General features: G+C 41.9%; 1 protein-coding gene across 4 annotated transcripts in view; it reads left to right on the top strand.

Annotated features, from left to right (window-relative positions):
* Positions 1-1,730: 1,730 nt before the first annotated feature.
* AGAP1 (ArfGAP with GTPase domain, ankyrin repeat and PH domain 1) overlaps positions 1,731-18,702 on the top strand; it is a 390,393-nt gene continuing 373,421 nt past the window's right edge. For all 4 annotated transcript variants that reach the window (XM_042784244.1, XM_042784242.1, XM_042784241.1 and 1 more), the window contains exon 1: positions 1,731-2,281. In XM_042784244.1, coding sequence (XP_042640178.1) covers positions 2,119-2,281 — 163 coding nt within the window. In that variant the 5' untranslated portion in view covers positions 1,731-2,118. The remainder of the gene's footprint in view (positions 2,282-18,702) is intronic.

Raw genomic sequence — 18,702 nt, 5'->3', positions numbered from 1 at the left:
TAGAAGTGGCACCACAGCCATTAGTTGAAGGAATTCCCTGCAGCCTCCATTCAGCTCTTTCAGGTCACCTTGGGTTTACAAGGAAGACCTGAAACAAGAGCGTCAGTAGATTAGCCAGAGAACAAATGCCTGCTAGGAGACTAAGTGCTATTGCTCATGGTACAATTAAGCCCTGTTTTTCATGATGCTCCCATCCTCCCTCTTGCTGCCAAGCTTAGCACGTTTTTTTCTCTGAAACTGTTTAGGTTAAGAATTCAGTCACAGTAGCAGAACAGCTATTTCCACCCTGGAGATCACATGATAGGCATGACTGACATTCCCAGGCCCTCTTAAATAGCAACAAACCAAAGCAGTTTGGATTTTTGAATATAGACCAATGGATGTGATAAATGCATTAAGTTTTAGAAAACCTTTGCCTCTTCTGTCCTTAAGACCTATCATTACCAAGTAGTCAACCCTGAAGGCAGAGGTTACTCAAAAAGATAATTTATGTTAAAAACACAAAAAAGGTAGTTGTGGGTAACATAAACAACTGCATCAAGGAAGGAACGTAGCTGCTTCTCAGTCTTGCCAGGCCAGAGCTGTATATCCAAATAACGACGCTTCATTTAGGTATTTTCTTGGGGAAAAGGAATTTATTGAAATTATTCTGTTAATTGATATACTATATGTCAGTAGAATCAGTGGATAGGAATTTCCCTGAGGCTATTCCTGACCAAGGTGTCCTTACGCTGAACTGTTTCCTACGTTAAAAGTTTGCTCCACGTTTTACAGCTTTGGAGTTTAAATCCATAAAACATCGATCCTAGGAATGGATTCACTGAGGCGAACGCCCAACACCGTGCATGCGTTAATGACACTTGTTTATACTAATGACAGTGACGCTTCGTTGCACTGTAATTTACCTAGAGTAAATGAGTTCCTTCTGACTCTTCCAGGGGTTTTTGACGGAGAACGCCGTTGCTATCGATGCTGCTGCCTCTTTGGTGGGGGGTCACGACTACTTCACAAGCTCGGCCACGGACAGCAAACCGCAGCCCTGGCGCTTCCCCAGCCTTGCACGCACCCGCACGCCGCTGCAGCAGTCAGCCCTTCGGGCACAAACCTCCACCTTCCATCCTTCCCGGCGCTCCGGGAGCCCGGCGGTGGTGCCGAGGTTGAGGGCGGGGAAGACCAGCGCGCGGTGCCCGGGCTCACGGTGAGGGGCTCCGCCGCCAGGCCCTGAGGGCGGCCTTCCCCCCCCCCCCGCTCCCCTCACCGCGGGGTGCTCCCTGCCCTGAGGGGCGAGCGGCTGCAGGGGGCACGGACCCACCCGCGGGGCAAACCCCCCGCGCTCCACCCGTCCCGCAGAGGCGGTTGACGAGGGAGGTGGGGACGGGCTCCCCGCGGGGAAGGGCCGGCCGGGCCCGCCGCCTCCGCGTAGGCAGCGCAACCCCCGCGTCCCCACACCATCACCACCAACACGGACTACATTTCCCAGCGTGCCGCGCGGCGGGCGCGGCGCCGGCGGTGCGGCCAGAGGCCTGCGCCGTGACGTGTGCGCGGGAGGGGGGCGTGGCTTGCGTGAGCGTGAAGCGGGGCAGGAGGAGAAGGACGTGGGGGGGGGGGGGTGTGTGTAACGGGGCGAGCGCGCGCGGGGCGGGCGGGTGGGGGGGGGGGGAGCGGGGCCGCGAGGCTGAGGTGGGGGGCGCGTGGTCTTTGCGGCGGGACCGGGTGCTGCTGCTGCTGCTGCTGCTGCTGAGGGAAGAAGGGAAGGGGCGGGGGGACGGACGGACGGACACCGGGCGGGAGCTCCGGCGGCGTTCCGCCGCGCCGTCGTCCCTCCATGGGGCTGGGGGCGGCCGGTTTGCCGTGCCCCGCCGCCGCCGCCGCCGCGGTGAAGTGACAGCGGGCGGAGAGAAAGCGGCGGCGGCGCCCCTTGCGGGCTGCGAGGCGAAGGGCTGCAGCCGGCCCGGCCGGGGGTCCGGTGAGTGAGGAGGAGGAGGAGGAGGAGGAGGAGGAAGAAGCACCCCCGCGGTTCCCCGCCGCCCTGCGGGAAAAGAAGCGGAGCCGGGGAAGTGTGTGTGTGTGTGGGGGGGGGGGGGAAAGGCGGCGGCGGCGGAGGGGAGCGGCCGCGCCATGAACTACCAGCAGCAGCTGGCCAACTCGGCAGCCATCCGGGCCGAGATCCAGCGCTTCGAGTCCGTGCACCCCAACATCTACTCCATCTACGAGCTGCTGGAGCGGGTGGAAGAGCCGGTGCTGCAGAACCAGATCCGCGAGCATGTCATCGCCATCGAAGGTGAGACGGCGGCCCCGAGAAGAAGGGGAAGGCGGGGGGGGGTGCGCCCGGCTTCCCCCCCCCCCCCCCCCCCCCAACCCCGAGCCCATGGCCCTGCATGCAGGGCACTCGCGGGCTCCGTGAGAGCAGCTGCTTTCCCTTATCCTCCCCCGACGTGCTTTTGTTTTTTTTTTTTTTTTTTTTTTTTTCCATGACCTGCTCCCCATCAATTCCTCAGCCCAGGGTGGCCCCTCGCAGCCAAAGCGGGGGGGGGGTGTGTGAATTTGTTGAGAAAGGGGGGCAGCCGGGCGCTGCGGGGAGAAGTTGTGTTGCTACTTGGCTGCTGCTGGGCAGGCAGAGCGCTGGGTTAAACTGGGAAGGATGATGCTGGCTTTGCCCGCAGAAGGGTTGGAGCGAACGGGCTTTCCCTTGGTGCTCCGTGCACTGGCTGATGGAGGCATTTAAAGTACGGGTTCTGTTTTGGGGGTGTTGCGTGGGTAAACGAGATGTACAACTGACTGGGTTGCAGAGCGGTAGGTAGTCCGTCTACGCAGCAGTGTAAAAAGGTTTGAAGGCAAGATGGAGATAACAGTCTTCTCGGCTTAGATTTAGATGCATCGATCCCCGAAGGAGCACTACAGAGACTCTTGAACTGCTTAGGATGTGCAAAATAAGAAAAGATTGACAGTATTGGAAAGTCTGCAGATACTTTTTTTTTTAGCTGGCACTGGAGTTAAAAAGAGCAGACAGTATGGGCCAAGAACATGTGTTTTAATATGAAATTTTTGAGTTATTTTGCACGATAACTGACTAAGATTTGTGTTGTGTGTTTTTGCAATTGAAATAGGCTGCCACTATTTTGGAAGGGGCTCAAGCTAGCAGAGCATGGTGTTCAGCAGCTGAAATAAAGAGCAGCCTAAAACCATCTTGTGGTGTTGGCCTATCTTGTCCTTAAATTATATGTGGTAAAAAAGTCCTGACGGAAAAGCTGCTGCTGAGATTGTTACTTGAAAGAATGTGTTATTTGTCTGATTCTTAAGCAGTGCAGCTTGAATAGATGGACATAATGTTTAATGCCATTAACATTTTAGAGGGGAGGGGGCAAACCCCCCCTCTTTATGTCTTGTGTAGAGAGTCACAGACTGGCAGTGCCTGTCACTTATTAAAGAGCATAGTCCCCAGCTAAGTCTCTGCATCCAGCTAAGTATGGGGCAGGGTTTTGAGGATGTTCTCTGTTGTATTAGTCATTTCATTGAAATTACGGTATGTGGTTGTCAGCTTCTTGGAGTTTGGGTTCTTCCCTCCTGGGAGTCTTTCCCCTTTGCTCTCCTCTTTCACTGGAAAGATGGAAACTTTTCCATATCGCTCATGGGGAGGGTACAGTACAGGCACTGCTGTTTCTTTTTTGGTGCTACCAGTGTTTGGATTTCTGCAGAATTGATGATGCCTCCAGCAGAACGTTGTTGTTTGTTTTTATATAAAGTGGTAATTAATACATGTTTACGTGGTACAAATGTTTCTTGAATAAGGTGCTTGGGATATAGTGATGGAGCCAAGTTTGTGTTGAAGTGGGAGGAGGTTGTGAAGCACTGTGTATAGTTATCTTCATAGCACATGACTTACGGTAGTCTTTTCATGTATTAATGATTTGTGTTATCTAACTGTAACTCAGTTCATTTGTCAATCATGAAGAATTTAAAACCAAAATAGCAGCCTGAGAATGTGTTTCAAAAGCAGAGCTGATGAGTAAAATTTTCGTAGATAATTTGCTGTCTAACTTACATTAGACACTGAGTCATGAAACCAGTAGATCTGATTCATGGGAAAGATTTATCTAGAAAAAGTGTATATTTAAGTCTTATCTGTTTGAGGGCTCTTTGACTAACTCTTAAATATTAAAAATGGCATATATTTTTAAAACCCCAACTACTCACTCCTTTAGATTGCCAGTCCACCAGGTTGTATTTTGGTAAGCCTCATTTATCTAACTATCACCAATACCAGCTTTTTAAACCTATGTGGTAATGCCACGTTGCCTGTAGGAAGAACTTGGAAATAGTATTTTGCTTTGCAGCTGTTACATTCCAATTTTGCTGCAAAGAGTTTAGTGTTGTAATGATACTCCCCAAATCACAAAACCTTTGGAGTTCCAGGTACTCAGCTTTTTTGCTGACAGTGAGGAATCATGGGGTGATTGGCCTGTGGCTGCCATGAGAACATATTAAGTAACTTTTTGCTGAAATAGTTCCTTCCAATGGAAGGAGAATTGTACCCTTTAAAGGAAAGAATATGGTCTCATTAATTCAGGCTGCTTTAAACCGGAACTCCAACCGACATGTGCTACTTGAACAGCTCCAATAATACTTCCCAGCCCGGAAGAGGTTTGACAGATCTGGAGGAGAACATGGTTGAAATCTAAAGCAACATGAGACTTATTTCAGTGGAGATGCTATGACTTAAAATTTTCTTTTCAATAGAGAGTGGCACTGTCTTCCCAACGCTTTGGATTTTATTGGCAATGTAAACTCTCTTCTTAGGTTTTGAGTTATAGGAGTGTCTGGAGATACTTGCTGGCCCAATGACTGTTGAAATAATGTGGAATTAAAACTGGCCTTTCAGCAGCAGCAATTCTTTATATTCAAGTATGTGAGTTGTATCAATACTAAGAGAGCAACTACTAAACATTCTGAATTTGGGTCCTAAACTGACACATTGACACTTTTTGCACAGAATTCTTTCCATGTATTATGCCAGGTTGGATGTAATACTGAGTAAAACAGTCCTGTGTGATATTAATCAGTTTTTCCTTAGTGGGTAAAAATGATAAAAATTGGTTAGCTTCAGGTTCTTGCATTTTGCGGAGTTGCAAGGTCAACAGTTTAGAAGCATACGTTTCATTCAATTTTCTTTGTACAAAATCCATACTAAGTAGTCGGACACTTTTAGATGCTGTCATTTAGGCTGTTAACTGTAGTAAAAACTGTCTTCACATGTTCTGTAATTCACGAGCTTAGTTCCACCAGTAAATGCATCAGTACTGGATCAGTATTTAACAGTTCTTTACATCAGGTATGTTGTGTGCTTAGGAATGGGGAGAAGAAAAAATAAATTTACTTTATTGGTCTTTAAATTGCTGGAAACATCTCGGGGTTTCAAGATACGATGGTCTTGAAGCGTGCACATAGATATGTAAGGGTAGGTAATAGCTGAGTATGTATGTTCCAGTTTCTGTCATCCGGAGTGACTTTATGTTGTTACAAAACTTCAGTTATGATGCAAACCCAGGGAATGGCCATGAAAAGTTTAATTTCTAATCCTTCATGAGGGGATTTTAAAACAATTTAACAATGTCATCTTGGCTAATAGTCTATAAACCGTTTTGCTAATAAACACTTTTGCTAATATACTTAATACTGGCAGAAGCTAATGCAGCAAGTGTTGAGCATCTGAAATAGTTTGCTATCCTTTTACACAGCGGCAAGCCCATCAAAGCAGGTTCTGCTTCACCATGGGGTTCGAGCAGATTTTCCTAACTGGGAAATGTCTTGAATCCTCTGCTAATAAAACAAAGCCTTAATGGTGAGACTTAAGATACCGGCTTCGGTGTGCCTTGCGAGTAATTTGAAGACGTTCCCTGTAGTCTGTGCATTTGTTGTTTTATTTCCCCTCTATAAATGAATAGGAAATTGTATTGATTTTATTTATTTATTAATCTAAGAGAGGAAGTTGTTGCTTTAATTCTTGTGATGCCATACCAGACATTATTCAGTTATGAATTTCCGTGTTCCAGCACATTTTGTGATGATTTGTATTCTCATTTTTCTGTTTAAAAAGAAATAAATTGAAAAGTGTGTTGTGAGTGGTAGTGTGACTTTTGAAATCATGATTAATAAGTCTTATAGAAATAATATGAGTCTTAGAGAAAATACAAATTCTGTATGCTTGGAAGTTACTTGTTCAAGGCAGTGCAAAGATCCTGATGCCATGGGGGAGTGGGTAGGAGAAAATGGTAGAAGGTATAAACCTTGCTCTTTTTTTTTTTTTTTTTTTTCTTCAGTCAATTTTAAAAGTACTGCTTCTTGAAAATGAAGTAATTTAAGGTGGAGCTAAAACTGTTGAAGTGTATATGCATTAGAGGCATCTGTCATTAACTGGTGTGGGACCCCGCTTGGTGGTATTACATATCATGGCCATTCTTTTCTTGGAGCCCTCTAAATCTGCAACTCCTTAAATGCTGATATCAAGTATGTTGGAGGGCAATGCTATCATAGGGCTATATCTTATAGGAGAAGTTACACTCAGTTTTGGAGCTGAGGTAACAATAGTATTTTAACACTTCTGTTGCTACTGAAGTCCATGAGACAAATTAGTTGAAATATGAATGTACTGTAAAAGCATTGTTTGCTGTTGTGAAATAGAAGACTACGGCTGTTTTTCCTACTTAACTCAACTGTTCTCTTCTACTTGATGATAGAAAAATGGCAGGCGCATCAATGATCAACCTTCTTTGGCTCCCTAATGTGGAAGGAGTATCATTATTACAGTATTATATGATCATTATAAAGTAAAGTTGACTTTTCTTTAACTTGCCAGCTTAGTGATGAGGGTGAATCACTGCGGGATACTAGGCTCTGGTATTGTGAGCCTTCCTGCAGGTGTACAAATAGGTCTCAACAAGGAGCAAAAGCTGTTTGTAGTACAAGACTTGGCAAAGAATTATCTCAAGCTGCAACTCGGAAACAACGATAGCGACTCTGAAAACTACTTGAATAGCAGTCGCTCCTTTTACTTAACTGTTTTGTTGAAACTGACTTCGGAGATCCAACAACTGGGAACCTCTGTGCAGGTAAATAAATAAGTCAGGTTCTTGAGGAGGGGAGTTTGGGTAGATGCTGTATTATTTCAGTACATCAAAAGAATGATGGTTCAGATATTTAAGTATAAATGACCAAGCTGAAAAAACCCAAGTATTGCATAAGACAATTGCATCTTGGAATGTTAGTAACAATCACCCTGTTCAAGCTTTTGTTATCATTGTAGCTTTTTGAACTTTGGATCAAACTGTATGATTTGAAATGATAAAGCTGTCTTGTTTCAGATTTCTGGGAGAGAGAGAGAGCAACGATAGAGCATGCTGGGAATGTGCTTTTTTGTTTGTTTGCTGGGGGATTAAATTTGGGCGATTCAGATGTAGGGAATCTGAACACATGATCTATACCTAGTGTCTAAGTGCATCCAGATAAATTCTAAGCTTGCGTATACACAACAGGCATTGACTTGGGTAGTGAACGTTGCTTTTAAGAGCCAGTGCAGTATGTTAGGAACAACTCCCTTGCTGCCTTTTTCTGCTGATTGTGCCTTTGTGACTCTGTACTGAATTGTGCGTTAACCTCGCTAAAAGGCAGTGTTCTGTCTTGCTGTCTGTAGACCTTCAGTGCAGACAAACTGGTGAAGCACGGTATGTATTTTGTGGTTTTGTAGTGTCAAAATGGAAAGAGATTTCTTTATAACGTGGAAGGCAGTAGACTTCAGCACATGAATAGCCAGGAAAATTCAAATGCTTTGCTTTACTTACATGGTAAATTAAAAGTTTGGTTTGATAGTTGTGTCCTAAGTTACCAGAATGTCTTACTCAAGTCGAAGTGATTGTGCTTTCTGGCTTTTAAGTTATATGCTTTGTTGCTATTCTCAGCAAAAGCTGTGTGATTAAATATCAGATGGTTTCGAGTGAGTGCATAAAAGTTACAAATTGAGAGGAAAGCCTTAAACCATTAACTTCTGAAGATAATTTTTTTTTCCCCGGGGCAAAGAAGGAGACATGCTGTGGATCAACTGATGTTGTTGGAACAAATGTGTTGTGAGGCTTTAGGTTTTTCAGGGAGTGTGCTGGGCTTCTCCCACCGTTTGCTTTGGGGGATTAGTTTAAAGCAGCATGTGGTAACGCTGAAATAAGAGTTCATGCTGCTGTGTATACAGATCACTGTTTTTATTTCTATTTAAATTGGCAAACGAGTCTTACTCCCTAAGAAGAGGGGACACTCAGCAATGCAGCAGATTGGATGTTTTGTTTGCTTTGGTTGATCTCGGGCGCTTGAGAAAAGGAAACACACCTTGTAAAGTCGGTTGCTGTGTTTATGTTCTGCACTGTACTTTGCTAAGGCCAAAATGAGCACCTGTGTCACCTTTAGGTTACGAAGTTATGTGTCTTCACAAGATTTATTTTCTAATAAGGTATATTATCTGACGCTTGAGGTGTCCATAGTCTTAGTCTTAACTTTACCACCTGGAGAAAGTTGTTTGAATCTTGGATTGCATCGTAAAAACTGATGTGGGAATACAAGGTATTTCATTAATTGCAAATGTTAAGGGATGCACTTACAAACATACTGTGGTCTGACGGTTATAAGTGAAATTAAAACTCCCGTTTTTTTGGGAGAATGATGGAGATTGAAAATAGTGTAAGGCAGATGGAGAATTTCTCAGACCTCAGGAATACTCTGTTCTCTGCTGCATCACAATTGGGAATTGGTTTTGTCCTTACCAATAAGCAAGGTAAATGGCAGCATTGATATTTTTGGCAAATCTTTGAAGAAAAGGTAATGCATGCTCCAAAAATTTTAGTAGCTGAAATGGAGAACTCGGTTGCATCTCAACTGTGTGACCTTCTGCTAACAGTGCATTTCAAACATCTGTCTGCAACTGTTAGTTTTTGTTAAGGGTATTCTTTCTGATCTTCATATATCTAGCTTTACGTAATTTGTGGAAAATATCTAAAATGATTACTTAGTAATCTACAGTGGATAAAGTTCCCCTATTCTGTGAGGAAGTATTGTACTGAATAGTTCTGATAATCCTAACGTCTGTGGGAATAAGAGATTTGTCTTCTGTAATGTTTTTTGTTCTTGACTACCTTTAAGCGCTGTTTGTACTTCATGTCAGCTATACAGAGGGGCAACTGTGGCTAAACTTCTCTTTTATATACTTACTTATCTTTGTACCATGAAGTAATTGACCAAAGACAGTGCCAGATGTGGACAAGTTGTGAGATGCTGCTAATTTTTGATTTAAAGACTTCTGGGAATTCCCTACCCTCAGGACTTAAATATGGTTTCATGGATGTCATGTCTATATGAAGAGAGATATACATGTGGGGCCCCAAGGTGAGGGTGAGCGGGTGCCCTGTGGGAGCCACTGCCTGGGCATGAGCCAGAATAAGAGGGTGAAGGGCAGAGATCTCAAATAGGAGGGCACCGACTTGGAGCAGGAGGCTCAGACTAGTTGGGTTTGCGAACGGTACTGGGAGCTCCCCCTTCCAGGCTGAGAATGCCAGTGTGACGAGTTGTACCTGTTCTTGTGTGGAAGAGCAGCTTGGCCTCCGTGCCTGGGTCCCATGTCCCATGCCTGGCCTTTGTAGGGTGTGTTTTGGGAGGGGCGTTCTATTTTTTTTATGTGTTTTGGGTGTATTTTTTTTACATACGAATTGGTGAGGCCACCTGGAGTACTCTGTCCAGTTCTGGGCTCCCCAGGGCAAGAGAGACATGGAGAAAGTCCGGCAGAAAGAGTCAAAAAGAAAGAACTATCTTATGGTGATCTATTGTACTAGTTACTGAGCATTTCACTGTTCATCATGTTGTACTTAGCAACACTCATGTTCATATCTGCTGGGGTTTTAAGTTGTTGATATTGAAACTCTTTGCTGTCCCAGAAAAATTCAGCATTTAAAAGGAGTGAGAAGATACAGTTCAACTGCAGTCATAAACTTCAGCCTGTGGGTCCAGGGCAGTGAATAGCTTTTTGAGTGAGGAGGTTAAACTTTTAAAAGGATTTTATAAAATCAGGAACATTCTTGTCTGTCTATACAGAAAGAGTTTTCAACTACGTAGTCTGCTGGACAGAGCTTTTGATCCGAAGCTGTTTGCAATTAATTTGTACTTCTGTTGTAATTGTGATAAGGTTGTAAATGATTCATGAACCTTGTGACTAGTGTTAGAAATAAGGTAACAGTGCCATCTCACTTAAATGTATTTGGACTACTGGAGATCTATGACTTCTTAGGAAGTTTGTTTTCAATTTCTAATTCTAAGGTGGAAACAGAGAGATTGTCAGGCTCCCTTGTTGGTAGCGAGTCAGTTGTGGGCAGCTGGCAATTCCAAAGCCCTTTGGAAGTATTTAATGTCTTTTTTTTTTTTAAAGTGGATGGAAGCAGATGTGTTACTTAATCAGTATGTGCACATTCAACCTCATTAATGGCATTTCAGGGTTCTGACTAATACCATATTTGGAGCCTGTATACTGGTACAAATGAAAGGATGTTGAGACAGCAGTGCATTTCTAACTCAGTGAATTACTTGCTTTTTCATTTTTCTTTTCTTGTTGTTTAAGTATGCTTCAGCTAACCACTTAAGGAAGCAGGTACTGAAAGCACAGGATTGATGTGTGTGAAATGTGTAATTTCAGTGTCTTGTTTGGTAGCTTTGTTTGTTTATGTAGTTGGCTAATGAATGTAAACCTAATGATTAGACAGCTATTTGTTTGGTAATTTCCCCTTCTATACTTAAGAAGAATACAGGCAAGCAAAGTGGCTCTTAAGAATACTGGAATTGAATCTATGACTTTAGCTGTATTGCTTTGTATTGGTATTTGTTTACAAGAAGCTGCTTCCTTTTTTGTTTTTTTTTTTTTTTTTTGCATCATTTTGAAGGGACTGAAAGACTGTTTATACCCTAGACCAAATCAATGCTTGACACAATTTAACTTGAAACCTGTGGGAAAATCCACTTTCACCTGAACTTGGTGATGCTTACATTTTCTATTAAACTAAAGCTGCAGATGTTCTTCCTGTTAGTATTTTTTTTATTATTTTATTCCACTATATATATATCTCCTTTACAACTGTATTTTTCAGTAACATAACCAGGGGGACGACACAGCAAGGTAGTCACCATCGCAGGATTCTGTAGCATCCTGTAACTTTCTCTCACTACTTTGTTAAACAGATACTGTAGAGTACAAATGTGTGATTTGCATTATCTTACTGCTTCAACTTCCCATGCTCCAGAGAGCAGCCAGGAAGCCTGTCTTTTAGGTATCACAGCAACTGTGTTCTCTAGAGGAAATATGCTAAAAGCATGGCACTCAGGGTGCCCAGACAGCAGTCATTTAAATGTATGCCACTTAACTTTGCAAATGCTTGTGCATCTGAGTTAACTAGTTGTGAACCACAGGCAAGGCTTTTTGCATCACTTGGCCAATAACCCAAGACAGATGTTTCAGGACCTTAAATAAGGAGGTGGCTGGCACATGAATTTGTATGAACGTGGAGAGCAAGCATAGCAGAAAGCCATATTAGATGTTAGACTTCAGCTGCCTATCTGAATATACCTGATTTGCATTTTTATATTTCTTACGAAATGCTTCATTATTGAAAGACAACTTGTACACAGAGTAGTAGTTCTTAAGGTAACAGCATCATGGTGCTGGACAGCAGATGTCATTTCTCACTAATGACACATGAAGGTAGTTGCATTTGAGTGTAGGATCACCTGTGTTCTCACTGGAGTACGGTACTAATGAACCCAGCTAGGCTACTGAAAAGGCTGTCTAGCATGGGAATAAAATCACCTGTATGCTTCTGTATTCTGTGCTGCTGGAGCCCATTCCTCTCCATGAAGTCAGTGTTGGGTGGCATGCAAGCCTTAAGGCCTGGAATAGTTAGCAGGCATCTCTGATCAAGACTGCATTGCTGGGTTAATAAGGTTCATGAACTGAAGATACCCTCAAGTTCTCAGATATGCGGGGTACCTCAGGGGTGGAGTGGAGATGGCCAGTGTGTGGACAGATGAGGAGTTTTGTGCCTGGATAGAATAATCTGGTTTTGGACTTCAAAGTTTCAGAGGTAATGTCAAAGGCATTTTACTCCTCTTCTTTGTTTTCAGGATCTGTGGAATCCTTCATTATAGCTTCTCTCGGGAGGGTGACCTTGCTGTAAATGATCAGAGTGTGTTTTGACAGATGCTGTTTTTCATCCAGCAGTGAATTTCTGTCAAGATACCAGGCAAACTCAGGAAAACTCTTCCTAACTAGGGAGGTGGGGAAGGAGATTGAGACGTACAGGGCTGGACTGATAACGCATGATGTTGAAGTAAATCTCCAGGTAGGGCTCCAGGTCCAGGGAATAATCTTAAATATACTTCCCCAGATACAGAGAGAGGGAAATGTTAGAGCTATATAACTCTGTTACAGAAAGGATCTAAAAGTGTTCTCAAAGCATAGAAATGATTGTGGCTTTGCAGCTTAAATCTGTTGCTTTGAGCTAGGTTAGCAGGTGCAAGCTGATGGAATGATCCCTTTTCCCCCTTGCTTTCTACAGGGTTACAGCCAGAATTAGTCATTCAGAGAAATTGCTTGAGGTGTCTGGAAGCGTTATAATAATTTGAATGTCACAAAACCTTCCTGTGGCAGCTGTTGTAACACGCTGTGTGAGCCAGCACAGCCAGGATGCAGGAACAATCCCAAAACCACAGATGAAATGCAAAGAGTAAATTTATTCTCCTTATCTCGTGACCCAGGGGATCTCTGCAGCGGCACGCAAGCGGGGACGCCTGCACTGGGGAGCTCAGTCATTGCTAGCCAGAAAGAGGAGGAGAAAGAAAAGATCTCAAACCTGCTGCTTTCGCCTGTATATATGAGGGATTTTTGCAGGTGAACTTTTCCACTGTGCTGTGATCTTTCCCCCAGCAGGGTAGGAATCTCAAGGATGTTCATGTGTTGTCTAAACGCAGACATTCTACCCGTCAAGCACACAAAGCTAAGCAGCAATTAGTATGATACATATGTTTTTCGACACCCCAGGTGCAAGTCATTTGAGTGTGTTTACAGTCCTCCTCACCAGTCTTCCCTTGTATTCCCACAGACGCTAACGCAGTGAAGTAGAAAGACAACTAGATGGCATTTCTTGTCATGAACCAGGCCTACTAAGTTACCTGTATTGCTTTCAAAATGTTGAGCTGACTGCAGGATTCAGAAGATCTCTTGAAAACTCAGCCTTTAGTAACATTGGAATAGTAAGAAGGAGTAATTGGGGTGCCATTGGATTCGTAGATCTGAATATTGATGCCTTGTCTTTTGTAAACCTAATGTAATGGTATGAGTGTGGCTTTGGAGACTTAAGTGCTTCATGATGTAGAAAAATTAAGTAACAGCTGATATTTCTGACATAGTAAACTGTTATGGTCATTGCACTGCGCTCAATTTTCTGTAGACCTGGTAGGCATTTATGTTCAGGCAAAGCTGGCATGCCCTTGAAAGTACGTGACAAATTTGGCCTGATAAGAAATAGGCAAAAGTCAGAGAGAGGAGCTGTGCATGATCGCTAAACTGGCATACAGCTTCGCATCTGCTGTTCTAGCTACTGTCAGAGGTGAATTATAAAACAGGTATCCAAGTTCTTGAGAGAAAGATGGGCTATATATCTCTTATTTGCATAACTTTACTGTTTAACACAGAAACTAGAATGATAGTTTGGAAAATTTTGATACAGGCATTTGATAGTGACAATTCTGATAAAACAGTTACAAATCAGTTTGTTATTAATTGCACCATCTCTGTTTGTGGCTAGTGGTTGTTACTGGTTGTGTTGCCATGGGGACAAGTGTCAACTGTCAAAACTAATAAACAATGACAGTGAAGGAAAATAATGTTCCTTTGCTTTCATGAACATTAAAATTAATGATGTAGTGGGGTTTAAAAATGCTTTTATAGTAAAGCTTTGTTAGTATTTTCAATATACAGTCAAGTCTTAATAGGATTATTTTCTTTATTGGTACAGTGAATAAAGCTGACTAATAGCTTTCCTTCAAAATACATTGCTCCTAGAAAATTTGGTTTAGTTTGCTGTTTGAGTTTAGGGTTGAAAGATTTCTGTGGATCTCTGGGCAAGTTTCTGACCCCTATGCACAGGATGGTGACAGTGAGGAGTAGCACCTTTGCATTTTATGAAATTGTAAAAACTGGCAGTGCAACTGATATGCTCTGAATAAGAAGAAAATCTGTAGCTGTGGCCTTAGTGCATGTGGAACTTTCCTATAGTCATTTACCATTTTTCTATGACAATTCTGTTACTTGACCATGATTCTCTGAGTAGACCCCTGGAGTTGAGTAAATAAAAGCAGGAAGGAATAGAAACAAGCTGTGGAAAACTCTTCATGTACCCTGTGACAACTCATCTATTTAGTCCCATTTCATTACTTTTCTCATGCAAAATACAATTCTAATTTTAACCTGCATTAAGTAAGCTTCAAAAAAATACTTCAGTGCTATGAAGTTGCAGCACTTAATAGCATCTAGATGTATAACAATACATTAGTTTATGGATGGAAGGATCTTGCTATTGACTTAGCTTGAAAAATTAAATTTGAGTAGGGTGAGGCTGACCAGAAGGGCCTGACTTGCTTGAGGCAGAAGACTTGCTGAATACATAGGTGCATAACCCCTGAGAGGGAAGTGAGTGATGTGTGTTAATCATCAGGGTAACAATGCTAGCCAGGTTAGATGCACAAATATTTACAGAGGATAACTGCTTAATGCATTTTAAAGCTAGGATTTTAGCTGAAGCAAGGAGACCTACAGGTCTTACAAAAAGACAGTATGTCTCCAGGAATATTTTGCTTACTGGAACATCTTGCTTCCTGCATAATAGAGTGAATGCAGTTAGAGGGTTGCTGATTTGATTTATGATGCTAATTGATGTGGTAGTTGATGTGAACTGCATGTACTAATTGCTCACTTGCTAATCCTCTCCAAATTAGCTGACAAAAGCTTTTAAAATGGAGCATTACATGTTTTTTAAAACTGGTCAGCATACAAACATAAACAATTGGGGGCTTCTGATTTGCTTGTAAGTGCCTAATCTAAGTACTGGTCCATTTTAATCACTGTTGTTCATCGTGGTGTTTAAACAACCTCTAGAAAATACTCTTCCAGAGCATGCTTTTTTCCCATCCCCTACATCTGGAACATTGCCACTATCTGTATGGTAAAGGTAAAATACCTACGATACTCGATTGTGCAGTTTTAGGTAATGAGAGACCTGATGTGCCATTTGAATTGGTGTTTGTGCATATGTGCCAGCAGAAACCACAGCAAGTAAAACATAAGAATAAAATTGGGGGTAATTCATGCAATGCTGTGAAGATAGTAAGATAATAAGATATGCTGACTGTCTCTGATTCTGGTAAAGGAAATGTATATTAAACATTATACTGGGCATATCATTCAACTCTAATGTAAACTGGAAAGCTTTTGTATTTCTGGACTGATGGGGGGAAATCTTAATGTTAGATTGTGGAATGCAGGAGTAGAAAGAGATTACTTTTTATCCTCACTTAAATAAGGAAAGATCTGTTTGAGGAGAGGTGAGTAATAGCTGATTCTACAGTTTTGAGAGTTGTACAGGCTGCTGGCTGTGTGAGTGGAGTAGTTGGGCAGGATCTCTTCTGTAACTGCAGGCCTGTCAATTAATGTGCGTTATGGTGAAATCAGAATATCTTCACGTATTAGATTAAAGTTCCTGATGGATGGGCATTTGACAAAATGTATGTTAATGTACCTCGAATTTAATAATCTAAGGTGATTTAGGTGCTTTAATGAGTACGAAATTTTCTAATTTGAGACCTGCTGTGGGAGCAAGCAAGCAAGTGCTGAAAGGAGACTGCAGACAGCTGAAAGAATTTAATCAATTTGGAGGGGAAAAAAAAGAGCATTTAAATACTGGTGTTTGACTGTAGTGTGAATGCAGGCTGTCAACAGCAAGAAGCAAAATACCTCAGTGACCTAAAAAGTACAAGTATGTCCCTTTAGGGATTACTTGATGTTAGGTAATGACATGCTATTAAAATTAAAGCTTGAATATGTATCCCTTGATTAGCTAACTGGGATAGTCCAATAGCATTTTAAAAGAACTCTAGTAGATAAGTGTGAAAAATCAATTTTGCCACAATTTGTAAAGAGTGAGGTATCTTACTGGCATTGTTTCAGATTTTTTTTTTTTCTTTTTAATTATTATGTAAGTAGAGTGGCTTACTCAGGCTGAGCTCATCTACCTGCTAGAAACTTGAGTACAAGTATCACCTGGGAAGAAAGCAACACTGAAGTGAGGCATTTTAAAAGTTGCCTGGCAGTCCTTTATTTCAGTAAAAGGTGCTATCAGGGGAACCTCTGTTATTGTCCAATGTTGATGCATTTCTTCTGGATTATCTGAGATTCTGCAGCTGTTTTTGTGTAGTTTTCATAATACATCTTTACCCAGCAGAAGTGAATATTGCTTACTACGTAAGTGGTGATATTTGATAAAAGCTGTTCAGTGATGACACATTAGGTAAATCAAATATTAATAAATAGATCCAATTACAAATAGGATTAGATACTTTTAAAACAGGTTCAGCAAAACTGTGATATAAAAGAGTTGCTATGATCAGGTAGGAACATAACTATATAAACGGCTGTAAATGCGACTTTGTGTGTGTGTATGAATATCGGAGCTGGCACACAACTATTTAGCTTGGATACAAATGTTAATGTAGAGGCCTCAGGGCAGGTTGTGGGACTGTGTACAGGGTGGTTAGTCCATGCTGACACTGCATGCTGTCAGTGTTGGTAACACCTAAGCTAACTACACTGAAGCTGTCTTGAATACATAAAGTACTGCAGTTTCAAATGTGATGAATTTTGAGATGTGTTTTCCTGCAAATTCTGGAATGCTTTTGTTTTGAAAAATGGTAACATGAATATGAACTGTGTCTATTCTCTCAGTATCAATCTCTTGTTTCCCTCTGTTAGCTTGCTAATCAAGTCAATAAAAAGGCAGTTTGTAGCTAGGTATGTCAGCAAAGAGAGATAATATTTATTGACCTCAGGGGGACGTATTCCCCAGACAGCGATTAAGATACAGGTTTCAAAGGGGATAGTGTGTGGAGAAAACTACAGGATGCCAGAAAAACCCTCCACTACCTTGTGACTCTTTGGTTGGGTTGACTTCTGTTAGCTGCTCTTGTGTTCTTAGGGTGTTTGGTGGGTCTTCTGTGAGTATCGCGCCTGGATTGAGAAAACCTGTTTTCTGTGTGCATATCAGGCACTTGTTGGAACATTAAAGTATAAAAAGCTAAAATCAAGAATGAGTGCAGTGAGCTTGAGGATATATGATTTAAATTTCCATAAAGCTCTGAAAAAGCATAATTGATGGTAATGTAACGGTGATTATGAACTGTCCCTCAGATTTTGTGTTGCCAAATTATTGTAGTAGGACCATCCTGAACTGACTGAAATAAAAAAGTGTCTTTTATCTAATCATAGTTCAGTCTTTTAAAGCAGGACATAAGATCTGAGTCTTAGAAGGTAGTCCAGTAAGCATCTTGAAAATGTTGAGTCTGTAGTAGTGATAGCGGCTCGTTTGTTGGCATCCAGAGTGGGTTTTGTGTTGGATGCCATGGCCAAGCTATTGCATAAGCACTTCTGCATTGCACAAGAGTGATCCAAAAGCCCATTCTGTGGGTGCTGCTGGTCCTGGAGCTAGAATCAGTTGCTGAAACAGTTTCTATACAGATACAGATGTCCTGATCACAAAAAAAAAAGTAAGGGAAAACAAATGGAATTTGAATACATGGGAGTTGTTAATGAGAAAACTGTATTAGGTTCAATCTTCTCCTTGGAAAAGTGGACAAATAGAAACTTTGATGCTGATGAAAAGTATGAGATGCAAAATCATCGCTTGGGGAGAGAGTGCAGGAGTTTTTAAACATAACAGCTTGGAAGTAATTCCTGTGAAGCTGTAAAAATTGATTTTAATGTTCAAGATGCACTTGAGGTATGGTATAGTTAGTGGTTTCCTAACTTGAAAGAAAATTTTTTTTCCTTAGTATTTGCCTTCAAGGAGGACAAACAGGCCATTGAAATGTAGGTGATGACTGGAATATAGAGGCCTCAGTGTACGTTGGTTTTACTCCAGCAAACTTTTTGGGTGATTGCAGGATGTTGGCTTTTGAACATAATTAAAAAAAAAAGCATAATACTCAAAGACCAGCAGCTGTTCCTAGGAGACTGTGAGGTATAAACCAAAATGACAAGTCTGGACCATCACTTTGATCTGCTTGGATATTGCTTTGATGCTGGACCTGGTTCTGCTTCTGGTCTCTGTGACTGCCAACTTTAAGACTGACGTCTGTACTTAGACATTTATATATACTGTATCATAATGATTTAAAAACAAGATTTTTAACTACAAGTAGGGTATGGCACTTGTTTAATTTGTGTCTTCCATCTACTTGTCAGGAAATGTGTGAATTTGCAGTTAACTTTCAAGTGTTTAAAAATAAGTAGCATAATAATTTCCTGAAAAGAACAGTGACAGTAAATAAAGTGCCTTTTATTGATGTTGCATTCAAGTGAAA

Source organism: Tyto alba, unplaced genomic scaffold (assembly GCF_018691265.1).
Source record: "Tyto alba isolate M040663 unplaced genomic scaffold, T.alba_DEE_v4.0 Super-Scaffold_7, whole genome shotgun sequence".
Taxonomy (NCBI): domain Eukaryota; kingdom Metazoa; phylum Chordata; class Aves; order Strigiformes; family Tytonidae; genus Tyto; species Tyto alba.
Note: the sequence above shows the minus strand (reverse complement) of the source record. Positions and strands in the feature narration are given on the sequence as shown.